This window comes from Suillus subalutaceus (assembly GCF_016647625.1).
Source record: "Suillus subalutaceus strain FC151 chromosome Unknown DFJ58scaffold_169, whole genome shotgun sequence".
In the NCBI taxonomy this organism is placed as follows: Eukaryota; Fungi; Basidiomycota; class Agaricomycetes; order Boletales; family Suillaceae; genus Suillus; species Suillus subalutaceus.
In genome coordinates, this window is record NW_024540418.1 from 84,297 (window position 1) to 109,038 (window position 24,742).

Below are 24,742 nucleotides of genomic sequence, written 5' to 3' on the forward strand. Positions count from 1 at the left end.
ACGGTCGATGGTGGTTTGGTACCAGGTCATGGCGTTTCCCCTTCCTCGTCCGTCAGCTTGGGACAAGGTAAGCACCCGTATACAATACTGCAGGTTGCTCAGCATGGTGTAGTTTACAGGTCAATTCTTCAACTCGCAAAACAAACAGTTCGATACTTATTCTACGTTAACCCACTCTCGACTTGGAAAATAAGAACTGTTTCTGCGACCACCTCATTTAGCCATTTTGTTCATTCCAGAAAGATGCTTGTCTCGTTTACGCTACTGTTTGACTACTCGACGAGCTCAAGACCAATCCCCAGCATTAGCGTTGTGTGTATCCCTGTTCGCATTTCTTGTCCTTTATCATCCATACCTTTTCCTCGTCTGCAAGAACATTCAAGGAGCCCTGTTTAAATTCTTAAGTTATATGGTCATGCCACCTTGTTCGCGAGCGGGAGACGTTTACATAAGGTAGCATAGAAGATAACTGCAGAACGATAACAGCGAATCGCGACAATGTAATCCAGAACGCCGTACATGGGTTCAATAACCCCCTCCATCATCAGCAGCTCTGTGCGATGCCATTTGTCGTCTCTGAGCATCTTCCAACTTCGGGCAATTCGATATCCCATGTCCAAGGCCTGATGCTGTAATCAACAAGCAATTCCTGCTAATTAAATATCTTGCATACCTCCACATACGGGACAACCTTTGAGCGAGCCACCCTGTGCTGCTCGAGGATCATCGATGGTCTGCAGGAAGGGCGGAACCCTGTCACATGTCAGTAAGACACATTGCAACAAGACAAGAAACATACTTCTGTCCAGCCTCCATCAACAAATATTTCAGATCTAGAAGTGTCTGCTCTGGTGTTGTCATATTCACAAACGTCGTAGCTATGCCAGTCTTTCCGCTACGTCCCGTACGGCCAATTTGATGCACATAGTCCTCGATCTCCTTGGGCATGCTGAAGATGATGACGTGTTGGATATCGTTGAAGTCGAGGCCCTTAGAAGCAACGCCCGAAGCCACCATAACATCTTTGGCGCCGGACTTAAACGATTTAATGGCGTATTGTCGTTCTTCCTGGGCTAAAGACAAAAGTAAGGACATCCATAATTGGCAATGGGGAAAAATGATTACTCTTTGAACCGTGAATTGCCACAGCCTCGACACCTTTCAGCAGGAGGTATTCTTGTATATCTGGTAAAAGATGAGAAGTTCGACGTTTGAAGAAGAAGATAATAGCCCACCATCAACTTCATTTTTGTTCTCACTGAAGATAATAACCGGAGGAGCAGTTTTCTGAAGGCACTCCAGCAAGTAAACCATCTTCGCCTCCTGCTTAACATACTCCACCACCTGAAGAACGTCCAAATTCGCGGCGCCAGCACGGCCGACATTCACAAGAACAGGTTTGATCAAAGACTGCTGTGCGAAGTCTTGAATCTTTCGGGGCATTGTCGCAGAGAAAAGTAAGGTTTGCCGTTGTCGCTATCAAGTACCATGAATAAATCACAGCCAATTAACAATCACCAATGCATACCTTGAAAAAGCTCATAATGTTGCGTACGTCGTCCTCAAAGCCCAAATCAATCATCCGATCAGCCTCATCCATGCACAAAAACTTGCTGTTGTTTGAATGTAAATTTTCGCTTCTCCAGCATATCAATCAGACGGCCAGGAGTCGCTACCACAATGTGCAAACCCTTGTTGAGCACGTGACTCTGTTCGCCCATTGATATACCGCCAATACAGAGGAGGGTATTGAGCTGTGGATACTTTCCGTCCCTCGCAAGCGCGCCTGTCCAGGCAAGCACATTTTCATATGTCTGTGTAGCCAGCTCACGTGAGGGACAGAGAACAACACCTACTGGGCCTTCTCCACGAATAAACGGGAGCTTCGTCTCTTCTTCCAGTGCGAGCATGATCAAGGGAAGGCAAAAGGCGAGCGTTTTGCCCGAACCAGTGAAAGCAATGCCAATCATATCTCGGCCAGCAAATCTACGAGTTTGGTCAGAGGAATTGAATGGAATAGTGCGGGAGGTCATACGCAGTGGGTATCCCTTGTAATTGGATAGGTGTTGGCGTAGTGATTTTCTTGGACTTTAGAAATTGCAGCATCAATTCTGGGATCTTCATGTCCTACAAAACAGTTGATTCAGGGCTGAATGAGACGTCCATTATATAGATACCGAAAAGTGCTCGATAGGAGGAGGTATGTCTTCTCCATCCACAATGATGTGGTATTTCTCTCGCAGTCGTCGATGTTGCTCATCTGTGCGCTCTCGAATATATTTCGGCGGCCGCCACCTGTAGCATAAGTCAGAACACGGTCAACCTCCTCTTTATAGCGTGAAGCTCACGATGTTGTAAGGGAGTCTGTGTACGATATACCTTTCGCAAGCTCTAGATCAGATGCGAGTTTCCTGCGACTTGCTATGGCAGCAAGTATCTCTGCATCTGCCTCTTCTTCTTTTTCTACATCAGTCTTCTTTGCATCTATGATGATATTAGTATATATCTAGCTCGCAACTCAGCAAGACACACTCTCTGCAGCTTTGCGCTCGTGCACTTCCTGTGCTTCCATGAGTAACGGCCTCTCCTTCCGTGTCTTCTCGCGTTGGCGTTCCTCTTCCCTCTCTGCATCTTCGCGCTCCAATAGTTCTTCTAGCTGCTTCTTTGCCTTCGTCCTGTCAGAAACGGTGTTTAATGAAGAAAGCTTCGCCAGCTTGGCTTCTCGCCGTTGAGCGACAGGAACGTAGGGCACATAGTCATCGTCGTCACCGAATTTGTACGTCGGTGATGGAGAGCGTGAAATGCGACGTCGTTTGGGTGCTGAATCCATGTCAGCCGTGATAATCAGTGAGTTAAGTGATAGTTAATGAGTTAACAGGTGTTTTAAAAGCACGTGACTTGCACCCCCAGGAGGCAGAAACTTCAAACTAATCATAGTGACTTGCTGATTCACACATCGCATGTAGAACATACACATTTAGTGTAGAATAGCTAGGTATCTATTTGATTTCATCTAAAATACATCAGGATTATGCTCTTTTTTCAATCAATTGCTGTCTCTGACTCCCTGGCTCACACTTGCAATGCGCCGTGTCGACAAGTCGACACTAGAAGTGATTGCCCGATTATATATTCCCAAAGTATTCCCTCTTCGTCGTCGATGCTGGTACTACATCGGGTGGCGAAACGGTGGACCCTGGTTTGGGCCGGTGCGTGTCAACGGCACCAATAGGGAGAGTGTACCTATGGTTTGTAAGCTCAGAGAAAGCACAGTGGTGGAAATGTGAAGGGAAAATTAAAGGAAAAGCTCACCGTTCCTCGTCACAACCATAAGCCTTCGGAGTGAGCTTTATGACAGTATGTAACGGTACATTGATGTAAGGCAGATCAGCTTGTGGGAGATCGTGAAAGTAAGCGTAGAGGCAACGGAGGATTGCCTGCCATGATGGTCAGCATGGATTCGAGGGCACAACAGAATTAGCGCGTGGATCTGAATAAAGAAAGAATATTCTAGAGCGCTGGAATCTACACGTACTTGATGTCCAAAGATCAATATATTTTCCTGCCGCTCTAGTTCTATGATCACAGGCTCGAGGCGTACGACAACATCTCGGTAGGACTCGCCGCCTCGGTAACGATAGTTGAATTTGTCTTCGTCACGGTTGGCAAAATCTTCGGGGTAGGCTTGCTGAAGTGCGAGAAGAAAATTGTACCAAGAATGTCAAGTAAGAAGCATTGACAAGAAGCAGTATGCACCTCAATCTCCTCGTAGGTCATACCGTCGCAGACGCCAGCGTCGAGTTCATCGAGAGATTTCCAAGTAAGCTTGGGGTAGGGAAGTTCTGCAGCGGTTTGGATCGTGCGTTGAAGGGTCGAAGTCCAGACCTGTACATTTGAGATGAGGTTCTGTACCATGACTAGAAGTAGATGGGTACAATAAGTGGTGCATCCCCGATGTTGTTTCGTACAAGCTCAGGGAGCGCGTGAGCGTATGCAAGGCCGCGTTCTGAAAGTAGTGAGTCCCCACCAATACGGCCTTCCACATTAAACTGGCTCTCGCCGTGCTACAACAAAACTTGAGTCCAAGTTTCGGAATTTTCAAAAAAGACGCACTCTGGAAAGAAATATGTTGCGTGGCTTCACATGCAAATTCATTAAATAGAAGGCAATGCGGCTTTGCAAGTAACCATTGATTCTGCTGAGCGTGACTTCATTGCCAACATCTGTGATCCGCAGATAACTGAGGTGGGGTTCAGTGATGGTCTCGTAGACAGCCTCATACTCCTTGATGCGACGGAGGAAGTCGCGTTCAGCCTCTTCACGAGGAAGGTCCTTATAGTCCGGGTCGCCGGAGGAGACCTTGAGGGCAACGTTGGCAGCAATGACGGCAGGGTCGTTACATATGGACTCGAGGAATATGACGGACATGCCCTTTTCTTTGGCAACGCGGGCAGAGATTTTGGCACTGAGTGAGATGGAATTAGCTCTCACTGCTAGATGACCATATTGAATGACGGGCGTACCGTCTCATACGGGTGCTGTTGGTTGCATCTGAGGAGTGTGAATGGCATGACCAGAGTAGAGAGGGAAAATGTACCGTGTATGGCAACGTTGCCACCCCTTTTCAGCCATCGAATGAGCATCTCGAGGCTGTCTTCGGCGAGTTGCTCGCGAAGCTTAGTGGCTTCTACGTTGTTGTGGCTGAAGTAGCTGGAAGTGTGATCTTCGAGGATGCCACTTCTACAAGAGGTGAAGTATATAGAAGGTACGAAGAAACACAACGTACTGTTGGGCTTTTCGGTGCGCGCGTGAGCGGCGAAGCTGACCAACATTAAAGACCTAAACGATGGTAAGTATCGGACTGGCCCGAGGACTAGGGCAGCAGACCTGTACGTCGTACTCTAGCCACTGAGGAGGGTAAGTAAGATCGGATGGCAGGGAGAAAGGCAGACCTTGAGATAACGCATGAGCTTGTTGCTGAGGTAGGATTTGCCACGGGCGGGCAATCCCACCATCGCAAGGACGATCTTTGCTTCGGAGTAGTCTGGTTTGGCAACTTGCATGATGTAATGATAAATGAGTGAAGAACAAGAAGGGTAAGGTGAGACGAACCTTTGTTTCCGATACCAACGACGGAGCGTGGGGGAGTCGGGGCCTGAGAGCCTTTCCGACTGGAGGCGGTGGACTCGTCGAACTGCTTTAGCCTGTGCAGGATGTCCAATCGTTAATTTATAATTTAAAGATGAGAGCAAAATAACTGATAGAGAGAGATTCGAGAACTAACATTGGCCCACCAGCACGGAATATGGCAGGCGGACGGCCGCGAACGACATTGTCTGGGACGGCATCTGTATCGTCTGCCATGTCTTCGATGGCACCGAGGGCTGCAGTGAGCTCTGAGGAGAGAATAGGAAAATGGACTCTGTTGTGATCTTCGTTTGAATGATTCATGATGGTTGCTGGAAAGTAAGCTTGAGTGAGACCTTGGTGAGACCCTTGACTTAGTGATTCCTGACGATGATATGATCTCAAGCACGTGCTCCACGTCGACCGTCTACGTCGATCGACCATGCAAGCAAAAGGTTTTCATTCAACGCTCTCAACTAATATTCCTCTTCATGCACGGCATAAATATGCAGTGTGCAACTTGTTCGTCCTCCACGAACTTCCAGCCGATATTATCGTTGACTCATTTGAGCTCAACGGCCATGGACTCTGCTTCCAGTTTGTGGGGAATACGAATCTGGAGCTACCCACGTCCGGGGTAGCGAATGAATCAGGTTGGCTGCTGGTCGCTGTTAAGCCGGAGACAGACTTGGTCGTAGTGGACGTGCCTCTCCATGTTAGGTACGGTGTGCCGCACGAGGGTCATAACCCTCGTCACATCATCCAGCTACCCTCCCCCAATTTGTTTCTGGGCTTGTCCTTCCTCATGTGCGCTTCAAGCTCTCTCCTGTCGCTTGTATCTTAATTATTTCTTTTTAAAAGACCAATCACTCCCACAGCACACTCCCATCCAACTCTCCCAAATTTCACTTGTTCAATTCATCTGCTCAGTTCGAAATCCTTCAACACACAACTTCATCACCCCTCTCATTTGACATTCCTGTCGGCAACATTAATCACACCCTCTATATCGAGATATGTACCGTGACTGTGACCCTCCTTGCCTTCGTCTACATTGTCCAGCACTGTTGGACAATCTCCAAAAACCCTCTATTCTGCGCACCCCAAGATGCAGTAGCTCCTTTTAGCACAGAGTATAGAGAAAGGCAAGCAAAATATCAGTCCCATATCCATAACATCCAATGAAACACGTGAATGCGACCGGCAATTGCTCCCCTACACGATCACACACCGTCGTTGCTTCACCATCTTCCCCCAGCGTCCCTTCATGCTCTCTCGCAATGCAAGGTTGAACACATCTTGTACACCGCTTCCCGTCTTTGCTGAGCACTCAACATACTTGGCACCGATTTCCCGTGCCACCGTCCCACCTTGCTCAGGTGTCACTGGCACCTGACCCTGTGCGCTAAGCATTCGGCGTGTTTGTTCGTCCCGCCGCAGGTCAGTCTTGGTTCCAACGAGGATAAGAGGGGTTCCTTCGCAAAAATGGGCAACTTCAGGGTACCACTGGGATTTTAGTCAACACAACTGGGCTTGACACGATGTCAGGAACGTACCTTATCTTGCACGTTTCCCAGGGAGACGGGAAAATCGATAGAGAACACGATTAGGATGACATCAGATTCTGGATAGGATAATGGTCGTAGTCGGTCGTATTCTTCCTGTCCCGCGGTGTCCCAAAGCGCCAGCTCTACTAGTTTGCCGTCGAACTGGATTTGCGTGACGTAGTTCTCGAACACAGTGGGTATGTAAGACTGCAGTCATACGTGAATTGGAGTTCGGAAATGTGAATGAGTACATATGCATGAGTGACATGCGTAACTCATGCGTACCTCGGGGAATCTATTCTCTGCATATACGATGAGGAGACAAGTCTTCCCGCATCCGCCTTGAGTGTAGTGGGTTGAGCGCGGGCACGGATACTGAAGAGACAAGGGCAAGGGTCCGCGCACCATCTCCAACCACTACCAGCTTCTTCTTCATGTCAGGTCTTCGAGAGTCCATTGGCAGCGGTTAGAATTATGGTTGTGTGAGCAATGTATGAAGAGATGAGTGATGGGATATAGACAGCGAGCTGAAACAGATATAGTAAGTCTTCAAGCTTCAAGCTTCAGAAGTCTGCAACTCGTTGCTCGTTCAAAGCGGACAATTCCAAACGCGTTGAAAGCACTGGTCACGTGGTGACGACGTACATACACAGCCGGTTGCAAGGACTCCGGGCATGGCATCTGTTTTCTGGCCATGCGATGTCGCAAGGAGCGGGTTCTACTATGGGTGGGATCATCCTGCATTGTGTGTAGCAGGTGTGCTAGAGGTCGAGGAGGTACGTCGGATGGTCACAATATTTACCATTTGTCGTGATTAATGGACCACGTACAGGACTCACAAGCAGACGCTCTACTTCAGCGTGTCGCTCGTTCCACGGAAGCACAAGTCCTGATTAAGATTTGTGGTACTCCACGCATTCTCGGACGTTGTGTATTCAGTTCATTCGCGAGGTCATCATACCCCCAACCAGATATCGAAATATTCTGCGGTCCCTCACGGTCTGATACTCCTCGCATGTCCGATATGCAACTGACTTTGATCTTAGCGCATGCTCTGCTGCGTACATATACTACCATCGTCATGATGAAAATTCTATGCGGTTTTATGCCTTGGGTTCTAATGGAACACGCTTTTTCGATCTTCAGGATGAGGTCTTGCGCTTGAGCTTGAAGCACGATTTTTCGCATACCGCGTCGTCGCGAAGCGTGTCGAATACAGGGCAGATCCTTGTCAATCAAGTATGTTTTCCATAAGTTACCCGTGTCATTTTCTGGAGCTTGACTACCGTAGTGGAACTCTGCAAAATCTCTTGAACAGTTCATAGAGCACGAGCAGCGTGCCCAGACTACCGTCCAAGAGTCCAACGCACGCTTTAAAGAGACCTCAAAGTTTACGGCTATCAATAAGAAATTCCAATGTACAATTGACGGAATCGAGAGTTCGACGAATCTTTTATGGCGCGTCGTATCCTTTGTCTTCGTTTATTCGAGAGAATTTAGCATCGTAGGTAGGCATTATGTTATGTACCGGGATCTGATATCCAGCTTGCACCCAGTCCAACAGATTGAATCTAGAGTGAGGAAGTTGCGTCGCTTGCTCCGTGGCGTGCAGCCTGTTCCAAACGGGGACGTGAGGCTCAGGTCTTCTCAGTATATCGAGTGTGGCTCTTTCTTTTATCTTTTTGTGTGGTGCACTCAAATTTTCAAAGGTTTTACAACACCCTCTGGATCATTTTAAATGATCTCATCATTGGGATTGCGCTTCGTCAATTTTTACGGCAGGACCGTCAGGCTTTTCTGCACCTTTTCAAGCTCGCCTTTGAGGTCTGAATTGTTGAGCATTGCACCATACTCTTCTGACGTAAATGCCCAGGACAAGGCTGTGCATAAAGTACGACAAATTCTTCTGTGGCTCGACAGCTGGCCTGCAGGCCTTAAGCTCAATACCGAACTCAGCCGATTCTACTCGCACAGCTTTATGGGACTGATTGCGCTTTGGAACAGTGCGTGTTGACACCCGACCTTGCGCGATACTCTGCACAAACCTCATTGATGTACAGGAGGCTTCCGAAGCGTCATACCACTCATTCCTATGTTATTGAGTACGCTTGAACTTGGAAGTGGGTTTGGGGTGACCATGGCGCTTGCCATGATGTGTGATCTTGTCTGCGTCTTTATGGCGCATGTACAACTATGCTATTTGGTCTCGGTGACTGTGTATGGTCATTTGTTACGCTTGGCGGGATCGCTCTGGAATCTTTTTCGAGGTGAGGCCTTCCGCGATTCTATAATGAGAGTTAGTAATAACACGATTCAAGGACGACGATATAACGTGCTAAGGAATCGGACGGATCCTTGGGACTACGATGTCGACCAGCTACTTTTGGGGACTATTCTCTTCACACTGGTTGCTTATCTCTTTCCCACCGCCCTGGTGTACTACATCTTATTCGCTACAGTGAGTCTCAGCATTGATATTGGTGGCGTATGTTACCTGACTCCGGTACAACAAGATGCGCGTCTTGACTATTCTAGTGTATGCGAGTTTGGAGACAACGCTTGCGTTCATGAATTATTTCCCACTCTTTGCATTAATGCTGAGAATCAAAGATCCGCAGCGATCACCTGGTTAGTGACATGGGACCAGTCGGTGTATGCGCTGAAAAAAATACCCTAGGTGGCATATATATGAGAGTGGAACCAACCAAGGGGGGAAATGGCGTAGATGTTTCTGTCGAGGTGGGTCATAGTATTTACTCGTGATTGCGATGCTTAGTAAATTTGTTTCACAGAGCCATCCATTGTCTCTTGGGGTCACTTTCAGCCAGTATGGTGCGTCTCCCCAATGCAGTGACAAAATTACATCATAATTCCGAAGACAGTCGAACTATGGGAGCAATTGGCAAAGCATTATCACCCATTTCGTCTCGTGTGGTATGTTATGTCGGGGCGAGTTCTTGATACCATCCCAAGAACATATATCCATAGCACTACCTGATAAACACTGGATATTGGTTCCAATGAAAATCATTGAAATAAGTGGTGGTGCTGAAATTTTCTCTGGAACTTCTACTGAGATTACATGTAGTTAATTTTATCGGATTGCTAATAGCTGATCTTCAGCTTTGGATTCAATTCAGCACTAGCCATTCAGCACATTTTCTAATGAATTGCTTGAAGAGCATAGGATAGACTTAGAACAACATGGGGAGCTTAAAGGAGTCACTTGGAAGCAGTGCAACCTCAAGCTCGTGGGGACAGGTCTTTGGGCTTGGACTTCAAAAAAGGAAGGTTGTGAGCACCAGTTTGCAAAGCAACAATATGGTCAAATGAAACTCTAATTACTGCTGAATGCTGTAGAGACTCATGCCTCTACAGTAGGTAATACCATGGTGTGACAATCATCATGATATCAGCACTAGGCATGTATGAGCATTGGTGCTATCTATTCCCTTGTAAAGGAAAAGGAGTTAAACACTAAATACTAATTTCCTTATCCATTGACTCATCCATCATAGCACACTCCTTAGGAATTAGGTGCACTCATCTCTTGCAGCGCACTATTGCATATCTGGTCCAATGCTTAGGTATTCTGTCCTCCCATGTTGTTAAGACCATACTCAAGAGTCATTGGATCCGAAGGGCTTCGGCCTCAGCTCGTGCGCTGTGCCCCTTTCCTGAGTCTTGTCCCTTATTTCAGAGTACTAAGATATTGCGTCTAGCAGGACGGATAAGTATCGTATCAGATCCATTAAGGCTTCCAGATATTGGATGAGTAGAGTAATGGCTAATCCGGACCGGGTCCGAACTAGAAACTGATGGATGAGGACTGTCCGAAGACAAAGGTGAAGATATAGACTATAGGAGTCAATCCTAAGTCTCGGAGTAGACATGAGTAGTGTACTCAAGTCCGGACAGATAACAGAGATCGAACGGAAGGACTTAGAGTCCAGACAGAATGAGTGCAATCTAAGATGATATTCGAACTCAAGTACTACAGCGCATACACAAGGGTTTATATACTACGGATAACTAACAGAATGATCAATAAGCAAAGGTGCGAGGCTATGTACGAAGTATAAGCAAAGTATATTGGTAAGTTGGATGGATCATGAATTATGAATCAGAAATGAAGTATAAGTTAAATGGATCAGTAAGCATAGCGGAAGTAAGGATAACTGGATTACTGGAGTCTAGGAATACTGAAAGGAGATGAATGATAGTTAGAGTTATATGAACAGGAAATGAAATAAGAATTGGATCGGATCTGTGTACCAGACAATGGATATATCCAATGGATCTGTACCCGGATATATGGTATATGACACATGTCCTATCTATGTCCACCTACCTCCACTGGTGCATTATTAGTCCATCATTGTTGCTACTGTTAAGGCTGTGCTCAAGGGGGACTGATTACGAAGGGCTTGGCATCAGCTCATGGACTGTGCCCCTTACCTGAGTGTGTGCCCTTCATTTCAGATGAAGTCCAGAGGACTTCCAGAGGTAGGCTACTCTGGTGGAGTGCTGGAGGACATCAGGAGGAGCACAAGAAACCTCCAGAGGAATACAGGAAACTCCAGAGGAGTTTTCATCTGCTGGGTTGGAAGTAGAGATTACCCAAGACAAAGTCTCTAGGTGAAACAAATGGAGGAGAAGCTGCAGGGCACAAAGTCCAAAGGAGGATAGGACAGAAGGAGAGGTCCAGAGGGGAGGTCCAGAGGTGCTCGGATCTCAACAAAGGGAGAAGTGGAAGCTACATATTGTCTAAAGACATCATCTCACTACCAAAAGGCTGGTATGTCTACAATTAATGCATTGTGTCCATCACCTATTTGTATACAAAGGAATAAAATATTGTCCCTCTAAGAACCCCCCAATCTCAACCTAAGACTTCCATCCCTGTGAATGAGACTACCACAACACAATAACTATCACCACCCATTCTACTTTCACTATGACAAAAGCCACTACCACTCCAACCCAGCACATGAACAGACTCTCATGAAAATAAATGCACCAGGCAACCATTCCATCCATCAGACATGTCCAAGTCAGAAGAAGAAGGGCCAAGCTCCAACAAGAAGCCCACCATGGAGAATAACACTCTGCAACCCATCATCCAACTACCCCCCAGGTCACCTGTGGCACTACCTCCAGACTGGAGCCACAAGCACCAACAACAATATAAGTCAGTACCACCTTAAAACATGTACAACATCATTCTAATGCTGTCAATACAGTCAGTGGAGTGCTCGGTCTGGACAACCATCAGATAACTGACCTGAAAATGGTAAGATCTTAGCTAGCTTTGTCTGATCTAAAATCTGCACAATACCTATCAGAATTGTATCCTGTATGAGAAAGCTTTGAATACCCAGACTCAGTTGGATGGAACCTGCCAAAAGCACAATTATGACAATTTTGTTGCATTGCCCTGTCAGTTACCACTGAGATGGTGCATATTACAGCACCCACCTACCATGACTAAATTGTTGGGAGTGACCACTATCACCTAGTTGAGGAACCAATGGCAATGCACTACAATAATGTCCTGCCCTGGTCATGGCATGTAATCTCTGATTGTTTCTACTTTCTTCGAAATCACTGAACTTATGTCAGTATGAGACAAAGCTTTATAGAGCTGGACTTAGTTGGACCAACACTGCCTATGACCTAAGAGCGCCGAGCATCCATAATGCAGTACCAAACTGTGTCAGCGTGATTGCCTTCTGCAATTGGAGCTTATCATTGCACTGTTGGCAAAAACACCCTCAGCGCTGACTTTGGCATGTGGTTGCGATACCAGCTGATGATGCTTGAATCTGTTAAGTGTGCAATTCAGGCGATGAACGACAGTACATTACAATCCTGCTCAACTTCGGCGAGGCTCGATATATGTATGCAAAACGAGTTTGTCCTTTTATGCTCCCCAATATCTGAACTGATGCTAGCATCAGAAAAAGCTTTATATTGTTGGGCTCCGTTGGACCGATACTGCCTATAGCTCAAGGGTGCCAAGTGTCTGCAATGCAGTCCCAAGCAATGTCAGCATGATTGTCGTTGGCAACACGAGCTTGTCATTGTGCTGTCGACAAAAACTCCTTTGACACTGACTTTGGGTATGTGGTTGTGATGCTAGCTGGTAATGCTCGAATCTACTAAGTGCACAATTCAGGCAACGAGCGATAGTGCTGTCCAACTTCGATGACATATGCTAACCGCACACAAACTTGGTTGTTATTTTATGCTCCACATCCTCTCTCTAAGTGTTGGAGTCTTCCAAGGCCAGACTGGTTTGGATGACAGCTGCTTTTAGTCTTAAGGTGCAGATGCATGACAGTGTGGTAACATTTGTCAGCTTGTTGAGGAGGTACGGTCTTCACATGCAAGGTGAGTGAACTGCTCTGCTTTTTGCAGACTCTCCCTGAATAACTCCGCTGGACAGAATCTTTGAATGCTAGGTTGCACTGTGCCATAGGCACCCAGCAGTTGATAATGGTAATGTGGTTCCTTCCATCCACATGCAGTCACACTATAGTCATTCCTTGCAATGCTAGCTTGTTATTTTCATTCGACCAAGTGCAGACATAACGCTGGCTCCAGATCTTATCATGCAACACATTCTCTTTTATAGCAATATACTGCATAGAAGACAGATGTGGTGTGCTACAATGACCAGTTACTATTTCACAGCAGCGTGGTACTTTACAAAAGCTAAAGCAGGTTGTCATTAGGTTACATTTATATTAAATACGAACAGACATGTTTAAATAAAAAAACTATGGAGATACAGTAACCTGATTTGTGGCTTGTTTGAGGGCAAGGCATTTTTGTTGGATCTTGGATAAGGTGCTGTTGGCACTGATAGGTCTCTTCACAGCAGAGGAAGTGGGAAATACTTGGCTGAGTAAGTGGTGACATATCAGCATTAGTGACATGGTGAAGGGTGATAAAGCATACTGATTCCACCAGGTTAGCAGTTCATCAACTTCTTGGCATTCCTCAGGGTCTTCTAAGAGGTTGAGAAGGCTATGATAAAACATCTCAGAGTCCATGGTTGTGTCGGTCCATGAGAAAACTGAGGATGAGCTGAGAGCAAATTGCACCTTTAGTTGTACATCAAAACTATTCTGTAATAGAAGCGTGATGTTCAATGGACCTGAGTTGTGATATAAGCCACAGAAGTGATGGTAACAGAATTTATGCCATGGAGGCGAACATTTCCTGATCATGTGGCCTTTGGTTCCCTCTCAACCGAACTTGGGAACGTGAAAACATACTTGTAAGCCTAGTAGAATACAATATAGTGAATGGATAATGTGAAAATACGAGTGCACACTCACAAACACTAGTAAGTGGCTCCTGAGAAGACCACACCACAGGTCTTCAGGGTCATAAGTACGGTGGGCATACAAAAAATGGGTCATTGATCCCCACAGACTAGCGTTTTGCGGCTTCGGAGGTCCTCTTTTGTCCTATTTACAAAAAATGTGTTAGGACCGCAGACATGTCAAAAAATTGAATCATACTGAGGGTTATTCCAGTTCAATCCAGTGGGACAGAGTAGAGAACCCATAAGTTCGTGGTTAAAACTGCGGTCAATCTTGGAGTTTCGATGTAAAGGAGGTTGTATAGCTTCCCCTTTAGGGAAATCCAATCGAGTACCGCAGACTTCAGTGTTTTTGTGTCATCACCTCTGGCACCTGCAGCTCCCTTACCAATCTGTAGATCATAAGCATGAGCTCTAGCTATGCAGAAAAAGAGGCACCAGTTCTCCAATGTGGAGTATTTCCTCCTCAGATCCATCTTTCAGTCGTTCCAGAAGGCTGGGATATGAGTCTAAGAGTTGCTCAAAGATGTAATGTTCTCGGCACTCTCTGTCATGCACATCAGCAAACAAGTGAATACAAAGATGTATGTATTTACTCAGCAGAGAATTTCTCCAAAGGGGTATCCTCCAGTAGCTCCAGTCTTAAGATGCCATTGGTGAGTAAGGAAGGGTAGTTGCACAACACGAATACCATTCGACAAAAGTGGCGTCCATGAGAGACAAGCAGATCGGATGAGGAACTGAGAGACAGGATGAGTCTACAAAGGTTGTAGTCAATGTTAGCGACTGCTTACACCTTTTTTTGAGGCCCCATTTGGAGAGCTGACAAGTCGTGTTTGCTCGGGACACTGGAGGTAACGTCCTGAGTGGTCATGAAAGTTGGGGGAAAAGGGAAGGGTTGCCTGGGCTTCATAGCTTTTATCCACGACACGACACTACATAATATCCCATGAAAACTACCGGCCAGCACAGCAGCCACAGTACTGGCAGCCAAACCAGCTATGGTGAATGGTGCCAAAAAAGTAGCCATGGTGACTCCAGCTGCTCATAGGCTGACCTACTGGAATGTATCAACCCTGAGTTAAGTTAGTGAGTTTGATATTTGAAGGCTAGAAAAAGTGTGGCAAATCACCATCAGTATAAAGCTTCATTGACCTTGCATTATCTCGTTGCAGCTCACCACTCGATAAAACATCCGCCTAGCGCAATATGTCACAATGTTGGTGTGAGAACTTCAAAGTGCAAGGACGTAGCATCAACTTGAGCCTGCAGTAAACCAGACGCACCTGGCGGTGGAACGTGCTGATGCCTGTGCTTAGGATCAAGTTGGTGGGCGATGCTAATGGAAGTGACAAGGAACTCACCGGTATAAGGTCGGTCAATGCCATCAATCATTCTCAAAGCTGATTGTAGGCCAGTGAGCTGAACGTTAATGATGATGACTCCTCAGTGCGTAACGACGGGTCTCCACTTCTCCTGGTTATCAACCATAACAAAGGAGAGACAGACTCCACGACCAAGCTCAAAGAGAGATTACATATGGCAGAGAAGAACTGCTCGAGGATGGAAAGGCTATACCAAAAGTACAGACTTCGTTGGCTGGAGGAACAATATTGAGTAAGGGTGTTGGAAGAGTATGCACCACATGGAATTAGTACTTGCTCTCCCCACCAGATTGCATGGGACGCCCCCTCTCCTACTCAAAGTATGTTGGACATGCATGTTCTTAAAATCAACTGACTGGGCTGCTCAGGTGAATATAATCCTGAATTTGAGGACCAAGAGTAAATGCAAAAGGCACATCATAGCATTGTGTTGTCCTGAAACATTGTCATGACATCAACGAACAATTTGGACATGAAGTCATTGGTCTTTGCCCACTGCCAATATTTTTTTCCCTACAGATGTAGATGTTAAAATTCATATTTTCTGATCGTTAGAAAAACATTTTGCAAACTTGGCATCGTGATATCGAGAAAAGGCATGCTAACATGGCATGAAATCAATGGAATGCGAATGAAAATTAGTGCTCCTCCGCATTTTCATGGCTTTCGCCTCTCACTGTTTCGCCGCTCATGCTCCCACAGCTACCATTGAATGCTCCCAAGCCCAGGTAGTACATCCTACCCGGTGGCCATGCCCCATCTGCTGATGTTTGTTGAAGCGTGTTTGAATGCTCAGGCCCAGGTATGGCCAGAGATCATAGTGGTGGTGTGCCTTTGTGTTATACGCAGGCACAACAGGCCCACCATGACTAGATGAAGCAGCAAATGGCAAATAAGGTGTTCTGCATGTGGTCGTCTCATTGACAATAATACAATTACTCCTAGTAACACAAATCATTAGAAATGCAAAACAAAATGATCACAAAAAAGCTCAGACTCAGATAGATCTTGCATTTAGGGTGCTTTTTGTTGTTCCATTGGTGCCAGCACACTCAATGGGCTTGCCAAAGAATTGTTCAATGTCACGGATCATGTCTTCTCGTGAGGTTCCAGAATCAGCGACAGGCTGCACATCAATGTTGCCAAGAATTCCTTCATCGTCGACATCTTCTTGATTGATTGCAGTAGCTCTGTGTCGATGGACTAGCTTGGCAGATGCTGTCATGTGAGCGATGACATGTCGTGCATCGATGGCAGGTGAACTCACATTTTGGATTAGTACGTGCATTTTTGCGTGCACCATCACCAAATTCATCATCAAAAATGTCTTTAAATGTGCCCTTTTGCTGATGTTGAGTGTAGGTGCAGGAAGTGTTGATGGTGTTAGTATCTCGAGCAGATGACTTGGCATTTGTGACATATATTAATGACTGTTGAGTGCTGGTGGTGGGGAAGGTGGGTACATGGGTATGGGTGGGATGACACATTTCCTGCCAAGTGCTGATACTGAAACTTAGAGTGGTGGGATGGTCATTAGAGGCGGGGGTAGGGAGAGGATTGGATGGGCCCAGGAGGACTGGCCATGAGGCGAGCAGGCACTGGTGAAGGAATTGGCGCAGATGTCCTTGTCTTCAGCATAAATAATATAATTGGTCTTAGTTGTGCATAGCAGGTGAATGCTGATGCGCTTGGGCCTCAGGGGAACTTGGGAGATGCAGGTAGCAGAAATCTTCGTCGTCTGATGCGCCTGGGGTAGCAGGTATCTCACTGCTGGAGTTGCTGTCATTTGGATGTAGAGAGGAATGTAACTCGTCATTAAGCATGAGCAAGGCATCATTGACAGGGAATACAAAGGCAGAAAGAGTAGGTTTGATGGGTCAAAATTTGATTCCCAGCAGATACTTTTGAGGTAGGAAGAAGCAACCAGGCGGACTCCGGTTCTGTTCGTGGATGTTGCCAAATCAAGTGCAGGTGGTAACTGTGCTGGTCGCATATAGTGTGTACCAATGCATGAGTGGTCATAATCACATATTGCAGTAACATATCTCTGTATTATACGAGTGGACGGACGTGCATAATATCCCGTATGATATGGGCCAGTGGACCATGGGCCGAGGGTAGATATATCCTTGACTGTGACGGATGGGCCGGGAGTGTTATTATTCCCGATGGAGACGGGTGGGCCCAGGTGGGGAATATGTAAAGTAGATGGGTGGGCCAATGGACATGAATTTTCAATAGACGGATCGGCCAAGGTAGTTGGATATTATGTAGATGGGTGTACCAAGGTAGATATGTATCAAATAGCCGGGTATATCAAGGGTGCTTGTTATCACATAGACAGGTGGGCCCAGATATATATCATATTAGATGGGTGGGCCGACGAATTAATATTATTTTGTAGATGGGTGGGCCAAGGGAGTGGTAAAAGATATATTATATACAGGTGGGCCGATGGGAGACATATATTGCATAGATGGGTAGGCCGACGTGGGGGTATATAAGATAGACGGGTGGGCCCAGGAGAATGATAATTGTAGACATGATGGAGCTCAGCTAGTTGTATATCATCCAAATCAAAGGAGGTAATTATTCAAAGTCATCTAATGATGTGGTATGGCACGGAGCTTTGCAAAGGGGTGAAGTGGAAACTCGAGCGAAGTGTACCGAGTTCCGAGACCCGGGTCTCGACAAACGAATATGTGATGTCCAGCACACTTCCGATCATCTGGTATTTCATTGAGCAATGGATGATAATAGATCTTTGAAAGCCAACATCATCCAAGCCTACCAAATGCCAAATGCCAAGTTCCGACCACCGAAAATTGAGTGAAGTGTACCAATATCTGAGCCCCAACTATCAAATCCCGAAAATCGACCATTGAGTCCCGACTATCGAGTCCCGACCACCGAGCCATGAAACCCGACGCCTGACCATTGAATCCTGACAATCAAGTATCGAGTCCCGACCATTGAGACCCGAGACCCGACGCCCAAGACCCGACGCCCAAGACCTGAGACCCGAGACCCGAGACAAGTTCCAACTATGGTGTCCCAGGTATCAAATCGAGTGAAGTGTACCGAGATCCGAGGCCCGGGTCTCGACAAACGAGTATCTGACATCCAACAGACTTCCAATCATGTGGTATTTCATTGAGCAATAGATGATAAGAGATAATAGATCTTTGAAAGCTCAGATCATCCAAGGCTCCCTTATCTGATCCCTCTCAATCTCCACCCCCTTTAACACCAAAGTGCGGACATTCAGGATTCAGCTTCTGATCTCACAAGATCAATTCAATAATGGATGTTTCTTCCACTTCCGATGATGAAATAACCCTCTTGCGCACTTGGGCCCTGACTGTCACTCATGTGGCATGTGATTATATGGAACAGAAATTCAATGCAGAGAAGACAGGAGGAGACCCAGTTATACCTTCTTCCAAACCTAGACACTGATCTGGTGATGGCTTGTGATCGATTGGTTGATCGGCTCATAAAGGCATATAAAAATCCCAGTGAGTCTTCCTGCAGATTCGGAAAATTCATTTTATCAGTCAAATTGCTTCATCACAGTTCAGATGCCGATTGATATTGCAAGATATAGCAAATTGATCTCCCCAAAGGACACGGGGCATAATGAAGAGAGAGAGGAAAAGTTGCTCGAGAGGTGTCCTCCTGGCCATGAGGGCACAAAGTTGATCGACATACCCGTGACAATTCTTGATGCATCCGGTGCCATCATCGCATGGTACCTCCCAGACGCCTTGACCGATGCCACCCAGGTGTGTTATATATATTGTGACTGGATGGATATTGAACATCAAATGGTACATACAGAATGAAATTTGGGCAGGCCTCGGATTTGCTAGCTCCCATGCTCGAACAAAGCATAAAGCTCAATGGGATTTGGCGGACTAATCAACAGTGGTTCACACCAAGCTCGGAAAATGATGTCCTAACTCCCGGATGCATTAATTTATCTCCGGCATGGTTTCACCAGGGGCACGAGGTAGGATCTGATGAGATGGCGATCTCGGTAGTTAAACTCACCAATCCCATAGAATCAGTCCGATCCGGAGGTATCTGCATCATTGAAGGGACCATCCTCCGAGAACATCCTCAAAGCCATTGCAAGGCCAGCAGCCATTGCCACAGCGGCACTCAGGGTGATGCATCCTGAGCAGTACTGGGCAGGGTTGCAAGCCTTTGCGAGCCTCGGAGAAAAGGCACGAAGCAAGGAACTGCCGAAGATGTCAGAGACTCTCCAGTACTGGGCAACGGTGTTTAACAGCCTCACCGTCATATGCAATCGGGAAACCCCGAATCATTGAGACCCCTCATCGATTTCTGAATGCTTCGATATTCTCACTAGCTGTGGGGAATTATTCTAATGCTCGGATGAGTATGCCAAGCCTGCAGCTGGAGTTCAGGTACGATCCGGGGTGCATGATTGCAGTTTTTGGGAAGGATTGTCAGACACGCGGTTCATGCAGTGGAAGGGGATCGGATTGCCTGGGCATGGTATATGAGGGATGCTGTTCATATTTATGCCGGGATTCCGTCGTGTGGATGGGCAAGGTTGGATTGGAAGAAGTAGAAAAGGTAGTTACCCGTGTTAGTACCCACCTTCAAATACATGATACTAGATATCAGGCACTCCATACTCAACATTCGGGTTTCGGGTCTTGATAGTCGGGACTCGATATTCGAGTATATTCCATAGTGATGTTGTACACATTTCACCGACTACCGAGTACCGGGTTTCGGGTTTCAGTACACGGTACCCGGTACTCAGTGATTCAAGAAAACAACTCCCAAAATTGATGAGTGTCATGTTTTGAGTTTTGAGTTTTGATTTGTTTTGAGTGTTAAATCTTGGGCTTCGGGTCTCGATAATAGGGACTCAATACTTGATGGTCGGCACTCACATCTCGGGCTTCGGGAGTCGATTGTCGGGACTCGGGTTTCAAGACTCGGTAGTCGGGACTCGATAGTGCAGATTCGGGTTTCAAGACTCGGTACCCCGGTACTCGGGTTTCGGTACTCGGTGATTCAAGAAAGTGTCATGTGTTGTTTTGAGTTTTGATTTGTTTCGAGTGTCGAATCTCGGGCTTGGGTTTCGGGTCTCGATATTGGGGACTCGATACTCGATGGTCAAGCACTCAAATCTCGGGCTTCAGGAGTCGATTGTCAGGACTTCGGGTTTCAAAGACTCGGTAGTCAGGACTCGATAGTGCTGATGTAGGTTTCAAGACTTGATTGTCGGGACTCAATGGTTGGGACTCGATGGGTCGGGACTCGATAGTCGGGCTGTGGGACTCGATTGTCGGGACTCGGGCTTCAAGACTCGGTAGTCAGGACTCGATGGTTGATAGTGGGGACTCAAAACTCGCAACTCATAAGCAGATGTTCGAGTTTCAAAGTCTCGTCTTGAATCTTGGGCTTCAGGACTGGATATCTGGGACTCTATGTTTGGGACTCAATATTTGGGGACTCAAGATATCTGGATCTCGATACTTGATATTTGGTATGCAGGACTCAGCATATAGCAATAGGTCAGATATTCGAAAGTTAGTATGTAATTTTCAGTACTTATTTCATCATGTACAGAATGTAGACTTCAACATTCTGAACTGAAGGACTAGAACTACTCTGGTCCCCTTGGGTTCAATTTGGTTAGGACGGCGGTGTACATCTGAATCTCTGCCATCTTTTCACGGATGCCAGCTTGTTGATCCTCAATCACTGTCAGGAGGCGTTCCCTCATCCACCTCAGTGCCTTCAGCGTTGCAAGCGAGCTTTCATCCACCTGCTCGGGAACAACAAGATGTTCGTCCTCAACTGCCAGACTAGAAAGGATTAGTCATCACTCAAGGAAATTCTGTACAAGTCTTACTAGCCAATGCTGGTAGTGACAGACACAATTAGCGAATACCTGATCCCATGGCCATAATTCGTTCGGGATGGCAGTTGATCCGGTCCACCATTGAGTACCATAGGTGGATACAATGCGGGAGGGATCCCCCAGATCTGCAACGTCTTGAAACTGGCATAGGTGGGATGAAAAGATGTGGTCCTGAACCATGTTCCAGGTGAGCTCGGGAATCAACTGAAGAATATGAGCAAACCGGGCTCGGAACAACCGAAATGATGTTCCTTGCAGCTGAGTACTGCAGGATGGGAGTCACAAAAGTCTGTTGGAAATGTCAGCATTGACCACCACAGTCATCAGCCTCTTACAGCTATCTCCCATTGCAGCCCGGCTTTAAAGTGCGTGATCCGAGTAGCAGAAGGCTCCTGGGTGTGGGCAGCCTCCATCTGATATTGAGAGATGGACGCTCGGATGCGAGATGCAGCCATTGACATTGTAGCTGCAATATCTGCCTGAGTGAGTGTGAGGGGTCGGAACCCATTGCCGGAAGTCTGAGAATTAGAAGGGGATGTTGGGGGAGTATGCAATACAGACATGGTTAATGCAGGATTATGAAGCTGGAAATGACAATGACAATGGCAGTTGGTTCGGAGGTGAAGATATGAGCCACTGGTTGATTGATAAAAATTTTCAAACTCCGACATGGGTCGACCCGGCCAATTCCTGGGACTAAAATGTTTGGGTCAAGTAGCTGTTTCATATCGTTGGCAAAAAAAATTCATTCATCTTGAGCATCTATAAACCCGGTCTTCAGGTCTTGAAATGCTGCCTGGGCATCCTGTGCCAGCAATGAATACATTTGGGATTGCCTTCCCGAGTAGCATGCATGACCTGGAAGGTGTTTCACCAATGATTCACGCATCCTGTCACCCCATTGGGTTGCTTTCCACAAGAAAAAGTTACATGTCCAATCCATCTCCAATTGGACCAACATCATTTCTTCCTTCCATCGATCCGTAGTGCCTTTGCCCGAGCCAATGAACTCGGTAAACTTCGGATGACTCCGTCAGCTGAGCGCGGGACACATCAAGCATGCCCAAACTCACATTCCTCATTCCACGAGTGATCGGGACCCCCAAGGTCGACTTCGACTGACCAGAACCAAGCGAGGGACTCGTTTCGCTGACCTCGGGCATTTGGATCGCCGACGGCAGTGCTGATTTTGAGTTGCTCTCGAAGCAGGGGTTTGTATTTCTGAACCTGGTCTTGCCCTGGCTCCAGTTGCATCATTTGCTTCCTCGCTTCATATATATACTGGCATGGAGGGACACTGCCTGCTGCACCGACGTCACCTGGGACCAAGCTCGAGTTTTTAGGGCCTGGGATTTGGCTTGCCTAACTGTTGTTCGAAACAGAATTGCCTTGTTGCACAAGTGAATTCGGAGGTTGTGAAGGGAGTCATTGGCCTGCCCTTCACAAAGAGACATCTCCAGCGGAATGAGATCGTCTGCCATACAGCGTCTGCATCGATCTACCCCGAGGTTTGATGGCAATGGGATTACAGTGAGCTCAGGGGAGTTTGCCCATGTGTCAGATGTCTCGGTGAAGTCTGCCAAGTCATCATCGAGATCATCAAGAATGTCCAAGTACAAGTCTTCAGGATCATCATCTGCATCAAATCCCTCTCCGAGATGCATAATAGCAGACCGAGTGAATCCATCTATCTGGCCTTGGAGACGATCGCGTTGCCGGGCGATGTCTAACTTCTGTGTCTCGGTAGTTCTTCTACCAATTCTTTGGACCTCAATGAGCAATGCGATTTGAGCCGCTTCAATCGCCAACCCCATTGATATCCATGTCGCCACAGAATCTGCGAGCAGGTGCTGCATTTTGGGCATTACCCTCCTCTAGTAGCCTAAACTCGATCTCCTTTTTGCTCGGTGCTGAGTGCAAAATTAATTCAGACTTTGATGGAGACAAAGTCAACTAACCCTTCTTGATATTAATCTCATATACAATCCATAGCCGCAGGATTATTTATTCTGCTGGACTAAGCGATCCTCTTGCTGGCTAGCCACTCTGTCTTTGAATCGCCGGGTGCTGCTTCATTGACTATGTCGAAAGCCTTTTCACTTTCGGCGATGCCATTCTTCGCCTGCTTGTATTTTCAGCAAAGGGTCCTTTTCATGCGGATCATCTTGCAGAAATTGGAATCATTCATCTGATAATTGAGACATTCCTTTCAATGCGGGGATGACATTCCCTGAGCAGCAGGGGAAATCAGGTTGAGACGTGACCATAGGGTCTCCATGATCTCTCCATCAATCTGACCGATGCCTTCAATAAAATTCGACGCATATCGGACATAGCAGCTGTCCTGATGTCCGTGGATGTGCCACAACCCGATTCCGGGAATGATAGTCAATTCCAGAACCATTTCGAGAAATCGGCTTCAATCCACCCGAACCCGAAAGTGCTTGTTGTATTGACAGTTGATATCATAGAAGGTGACCGCTGAGGCGATCTCAACCTGGCTGGGCTGATATGAAATATCTAAAAATGCTCAACCAGTATAAGTGAGTCTTGGCTCTGCCTAGCTGCTATACTCGCAGAATGCAAGAACGTTCGACCCTAAAGGGGACTGCTACTGAACCAAACCAGATGAAAGAAAGACCCTTGTAGTGCGATGGATGTGCGAAAAGTGCAAGAAGAAAAGTGAAGTGAGCGCGAAGCGCGAGAGAGCGCACTAAGGTAAGCGGGAGCGTGGGAACGTGAGCGCTAAGGCGCACATTGTGCGGAAAATACAGATAAGGAAACAGATAAGGAAGCGGATGTGCAAAGTGAGTGCTAATGCAGAGTGAGTGTTATAACAAGCGTGGATAATAGTCTAGTATAGGTGGATAACAATAACCATTGGAAACACAAAGTGCGCCCAAGTGGTGACTACTACTTTAAGGTAAAACCCAATAGCGAGGGAAGTACAGCAAAGGGGAGTAATAATGATGAAGTAGTAAGTCAGCAACTTTATACTATGGAAATCGCATCGGAAGCGGAAGGGATAGGAGCAATAAGTGCTATGAATACGTAATGACATTAATAGTGCTGCAATGCTTGTTACAACCACGAGGCAAGGGATATGATGTACCAATGAGGTGGATGGACATAGAGGGACATTCCTGGATCATGGCGATGCAGGGCGCTTAAGCGCGAGAAAGTGCGCAAGGTGTGCATGTGGGAATGCTGCGCATTGTGCGGGAAGTACCGCGCCTATGGCGCATTTTGCGGGAAAGCTGTGCGTTACGTGTAAAACGACTAGGGACATAATAGAAGTCGAATATAGCTGATGGTTGCAAGTCGTGCATTGAAGGCCAATTGTCATGAGTTGTGAAAAGGTGTGAAATGTGCCCATATGTGCCTGCAGAAACGCGAGTCTCTACACCGCCCTGGTGATGCCTTCCATGTTGTGCCGGGCAGC

The 24,742-nt window shown here is 46.7% G+C and overlaps 10 protein-coding genes across 10 annotated transcripts; 3 read left to right on the top strand and 7 right to left on the bottom strand.

Annotated features, from left to right (window-relative positions):
• Positions 1 to 525: 525 nt before the first annotated feature.
• On the bottom strand, positions 526 to 2,830 carry DFJ58DRAFT_734213 (P-loop containing nucleoside triphosphate hydrolase protein; the record flags this gene model as incomplete). Its single annotated transcript, XM_041386448.1, has 11 exons — positions 526 to 623; positions 674 to 753; positions 800 to 1,073; positions 1,126 to 1,185; positions 1,236 to 1,476; positions 1,529 to 1,561; positions 1,611 to 1,986; positions 2,036 to 2,127; positions 2,178 to 2,295; positions 2,349 to 2,484; positions 2,533 to 2,830. 11 exons carry the CDS (start codon positions 2,828 to 2,830, stop codon positions 526 to 528), a joined length of 1,806 nt encoding a protein of 601 aa, XP_041237771.1.
• A 135-nt stretch (positions 2,831 to 2,965) lies between these two features.
• On the bottom strand, positions 2,966 to 5,516 carry DFJ58DRAFT_815330 (bifunctional 6-phosphofructo-2-kinase/fructose-2,6-bisphosphate 2-phosphatase). Its single transcript, XM_041391697.1, has 13 exons — positions 5,285 to 5,516; positions 5,113 to 5,204; positions 4,953 to 5,056; positions 4,888 to 4,908; positions 4,787 to 4,839; positions 4,598 to 4,740; positions 4,524 to 4,551; positions 4,114 to 4,465; positions 3,936 to 4,064; positions 3,757 to 3,885; positions 3,536 to 3,688; positions 3,313 to 3,437; positions 2,966 to 3,243 (listed from the first exon to the last, which is right to left on the bottom strand). Exons 1-13 carry the CDS (start codon positions 5,449 to 5,451, stop codon positions 3,126 to 3,128), a joined length of 1,614 nt encoding a protein of 537 aa, XP_041237772.1. The 5' UTR covers positions 5,452 to 5,516; the 3' UTR covers positions 2,966 to 3,125.
• A 53-nt stretch (positions 5,517 to 5,569) lies between these two features.
• On the top strand, positions 5,570 to 5,971 carry DFJ58DRAFT_668768 (uncharacterized protein; the record flags this gene model as incomplete). The annotated part of the gene is made up of 1 exon (XM_041382733.1): positions 5,570 to 5,971. One exon carries the CDS (start codon positions 5,570 to 5,572, stop codon positions 5,969 to 5,971), a length of 402 nt encoding a protein of 133 aa, XP_041237773.1.
• A 371-nt stretch (positions 5,972 to 6,342) lies between these two features.
• On the bottom strand, positions 6,343 to 7,131 carry DFJ58DRAFT_734215 (signal transducer; the record flags this gene model as incomplete). The annotated part of the gene is made up of 4 exons (XM_041386449.1): positions 6,343 to 6,633; positions 6,684 to 6,881; positions 6,960 to 7,015; positions 7,080 to 7,131. 4 exons carry the CDS (start codon positions 7,129 to 7,131, stop codon positions 6,343 to 6,345), a joined length of 597 nt encoding a protein of 198 aa, XP_041237774.1.
• Positions 7,132 to 7,160: 29 nt separating this feature from the next.
• Positions 7,161 to 9,882, top strand: DFJ58DRAFT_709525 (N-acetylglucosaminyl transferase component-domain-containing protein). The gene is made up of 14 exons (XM_041383805.1): positions 7,161 to 7,215; positions 7,270 to 7,450; positions 7,507 to 7,673; positions 7,721 to 7,913; positions 7,966 to 8,182; positions 8,231 to 8,333; positions 8,384 to 8,498; positions 8,548 to 8,677; positions 8,735 to 8,941; positions 8,993 to 9,132; positions 9,188 to 9,302; positions 9,352 to 9,413; positions 9,467 to 9,506; positions 9,557 to 9,882. Exons 2-14 carry the CDS (start codon positions 7,349 to 7,351, stop codon positions 9,670 to 9,672), a joined length of 1,707 nt encoding a protein of 568 aa, XP_041237775.1. The 5' UTR covers positions 7,161 to 7,215; positions 7,270 to 7,348; the 3' UTR covers positions 9,673 to 9,882.
• A 3,574-nt stretch (positions 9,883 to 13,456) lies between these two features.
• On the bottom strand, positions 13,457 to 14,881 carry DFJ58DRAFT_718844 (uncharacterized protein; the record flags this gene model as incomplete). The annotated part of the gene is made up of 10 exons (XM_041384535.1): positions 13,457 to 13,580; positions 13,638 to 13,783; positions 13,837 to 13,901; positions 13,938 to 13,965; positions 14,021 to 14,117; positions 14,207 to 14,318; positions 14,372 to 14,399; positions 14,446 to 14,554; positions 14,604 to 14,747; positions 14,802 to 14,881. 10 exons carry the CDS (start codon positions 14,879 to 14,881, stop codon positions 13,457 to 13,459), a joined length of 933 nt encoding a protein of 310 aa, XP_041237776.1.
• A 4,092-nt stretch (positions 14,882 to 18,973) lies between these two features.
• DFJ58DRAFT_734221 (uncharacterized protein) lies at positions 18,974 to 19,726 on the top strand (the record flags this gene model as incomplete). The annotated part of the gene is made up of 3 exons (XM_041386450.1): positions 18,974 to 19,177; positions 19,249 to 19,404; positions 19,457 to 19,726. 3 exons carry the CDS (start codon positions 18,974 to 18,976, stop codon positions 19,724 to 19,726), a joined length of 630 nt encoding a protein of 209 aa, XP_041237777.1.
• A 1,276-nt stretch (positions 19,727 to 21,002) lies between these two features.
• Positions 21,003 to 21,933, bottom strand: DFJ58DRAFT_815343 (uncharacterized protein). The gene is given in 4 exon segments (XM_041391698.1): positions 21,003 to 21,231; positions 21,292 to 21,504; positions 21,524 to 21,589; positions 21,636 to 21,933. 4 exon segments carry the CDS (start codon positions 21,861 to 21,863, stop codon positions 21,043 to 21,045), a joined length of 696 nt encoding a protein of 231 aa, XP_041237778.1. The 5' UTR covers positions 21,864 to 21,933; the 3' UTR covers positions 21,003 to 21,042.
• Positions 21,934 to 22,226: 293 nt separating this feature from the next.
• Positions 22,227 to 23,156, bottom strand: DFJ58DRAFT_734223 (uncharacterized protein; the record flags this gene model as incomplete). Its single annotated transcript, XM_041386451.1, has 3 exons — positions 22,227 to 22,318; positions 22,374 to 22,538; positions 22,583 to 23,156. The coding sequence occupies 3 exons, from the start codon at positions 23,154 to 23,156 to the stop codon at positions 22,227 to 22,229; spliced, it is 831 nt and encodes a 276-aa protein (XP_041237779.1).
• A 353-nt stretch (positions 23,157 to 23,509) lies between these two features.
• Positions 23,510 to 23,716, bottom strand: DFJ58DRAFT_668765 (uncharacterized protein; the record flags this gene model as incomplete). Its single annotated transcript, XM_041382732.1, has 1 exon — positions 23,510 to 23,716. A coding segment is annotated over one exon (207 nt), but the record flags the coding sequence as incomplete, so codon positions are not given.
• Between the last annotated feature and the right edge of the window lie 1,026 nt (positions 23,717 to 24,742).

Excerpts from the sequence above, each read along its gene's own strand:
- DFJ58DRAFT_815330 (XM_041391697.1), bottom strand. The coding sequence starts at position 5,451 with ATGAATCATTCAAACGAAGATCACAACAGAGTCCATTTTCCTATTCTC. Across the intron at positions 4,741-4,786 it reads GCGCACCGAAAAGCCCAACA|AAGTGGCATCCTCGAAGATC; the intron begins GTACGTTGTGTT and ends CACCTCTTGTAG. Across the intron at positions 3,244-3,312 it reads TATGGTTGTGACGAGGAACG|GTACACTCTCCCTATTGGTG; the intron begins GTGAGCTTTTCC and ends TACAAACCATAG.
- DFJ58DRAFT_709525 (XM_041383805.1), top strand. The coding sequence starts at position 7,349 with ATGGCATCTGTTTTCTGGCCATGCGATGTCGCAAGGAGCGGGTTCTAC. Across the intron at positions 7,674-7,720 it reads ATATTCTGCGGTCCCTCACG|CGCATGCTCTGCTGCGTACA; the intron begins GTCTGATACTCC and ends CTTTGATCTTAG. Across the intron at positions 8,183-8,230 it reads GAGAGAATTTAGCATCGTAG|TCCAACAGATTGAATCTAGA; the intron begins GTAGGCATTATG and ends GCTTGCACCCAG.
- DFJ58DRAFT_815343 (XM_041391698.1), bottom strand. The coding sequence starts at position 21,863 with ATGTCTGTATTGCATACTCCCCCAACATCCCCTTCTAATTCTCAGACT. Across the intron at positions 21,590-21,635 it reads GGCTGCAATGGGAGATAGCT|ACTTTTGTGACTCCCATCCT; the intron begins GTAAGAGGCTGA and ends CATTTCCAACAG. Across the intron at positions 21,232-21,291 it reads GTCACTACCAGCATTGGCTA|GACGAACATCTTGTTGTTCC; the intron begins GTAAGACTTGTA and ends CTGGCAGTTGAG.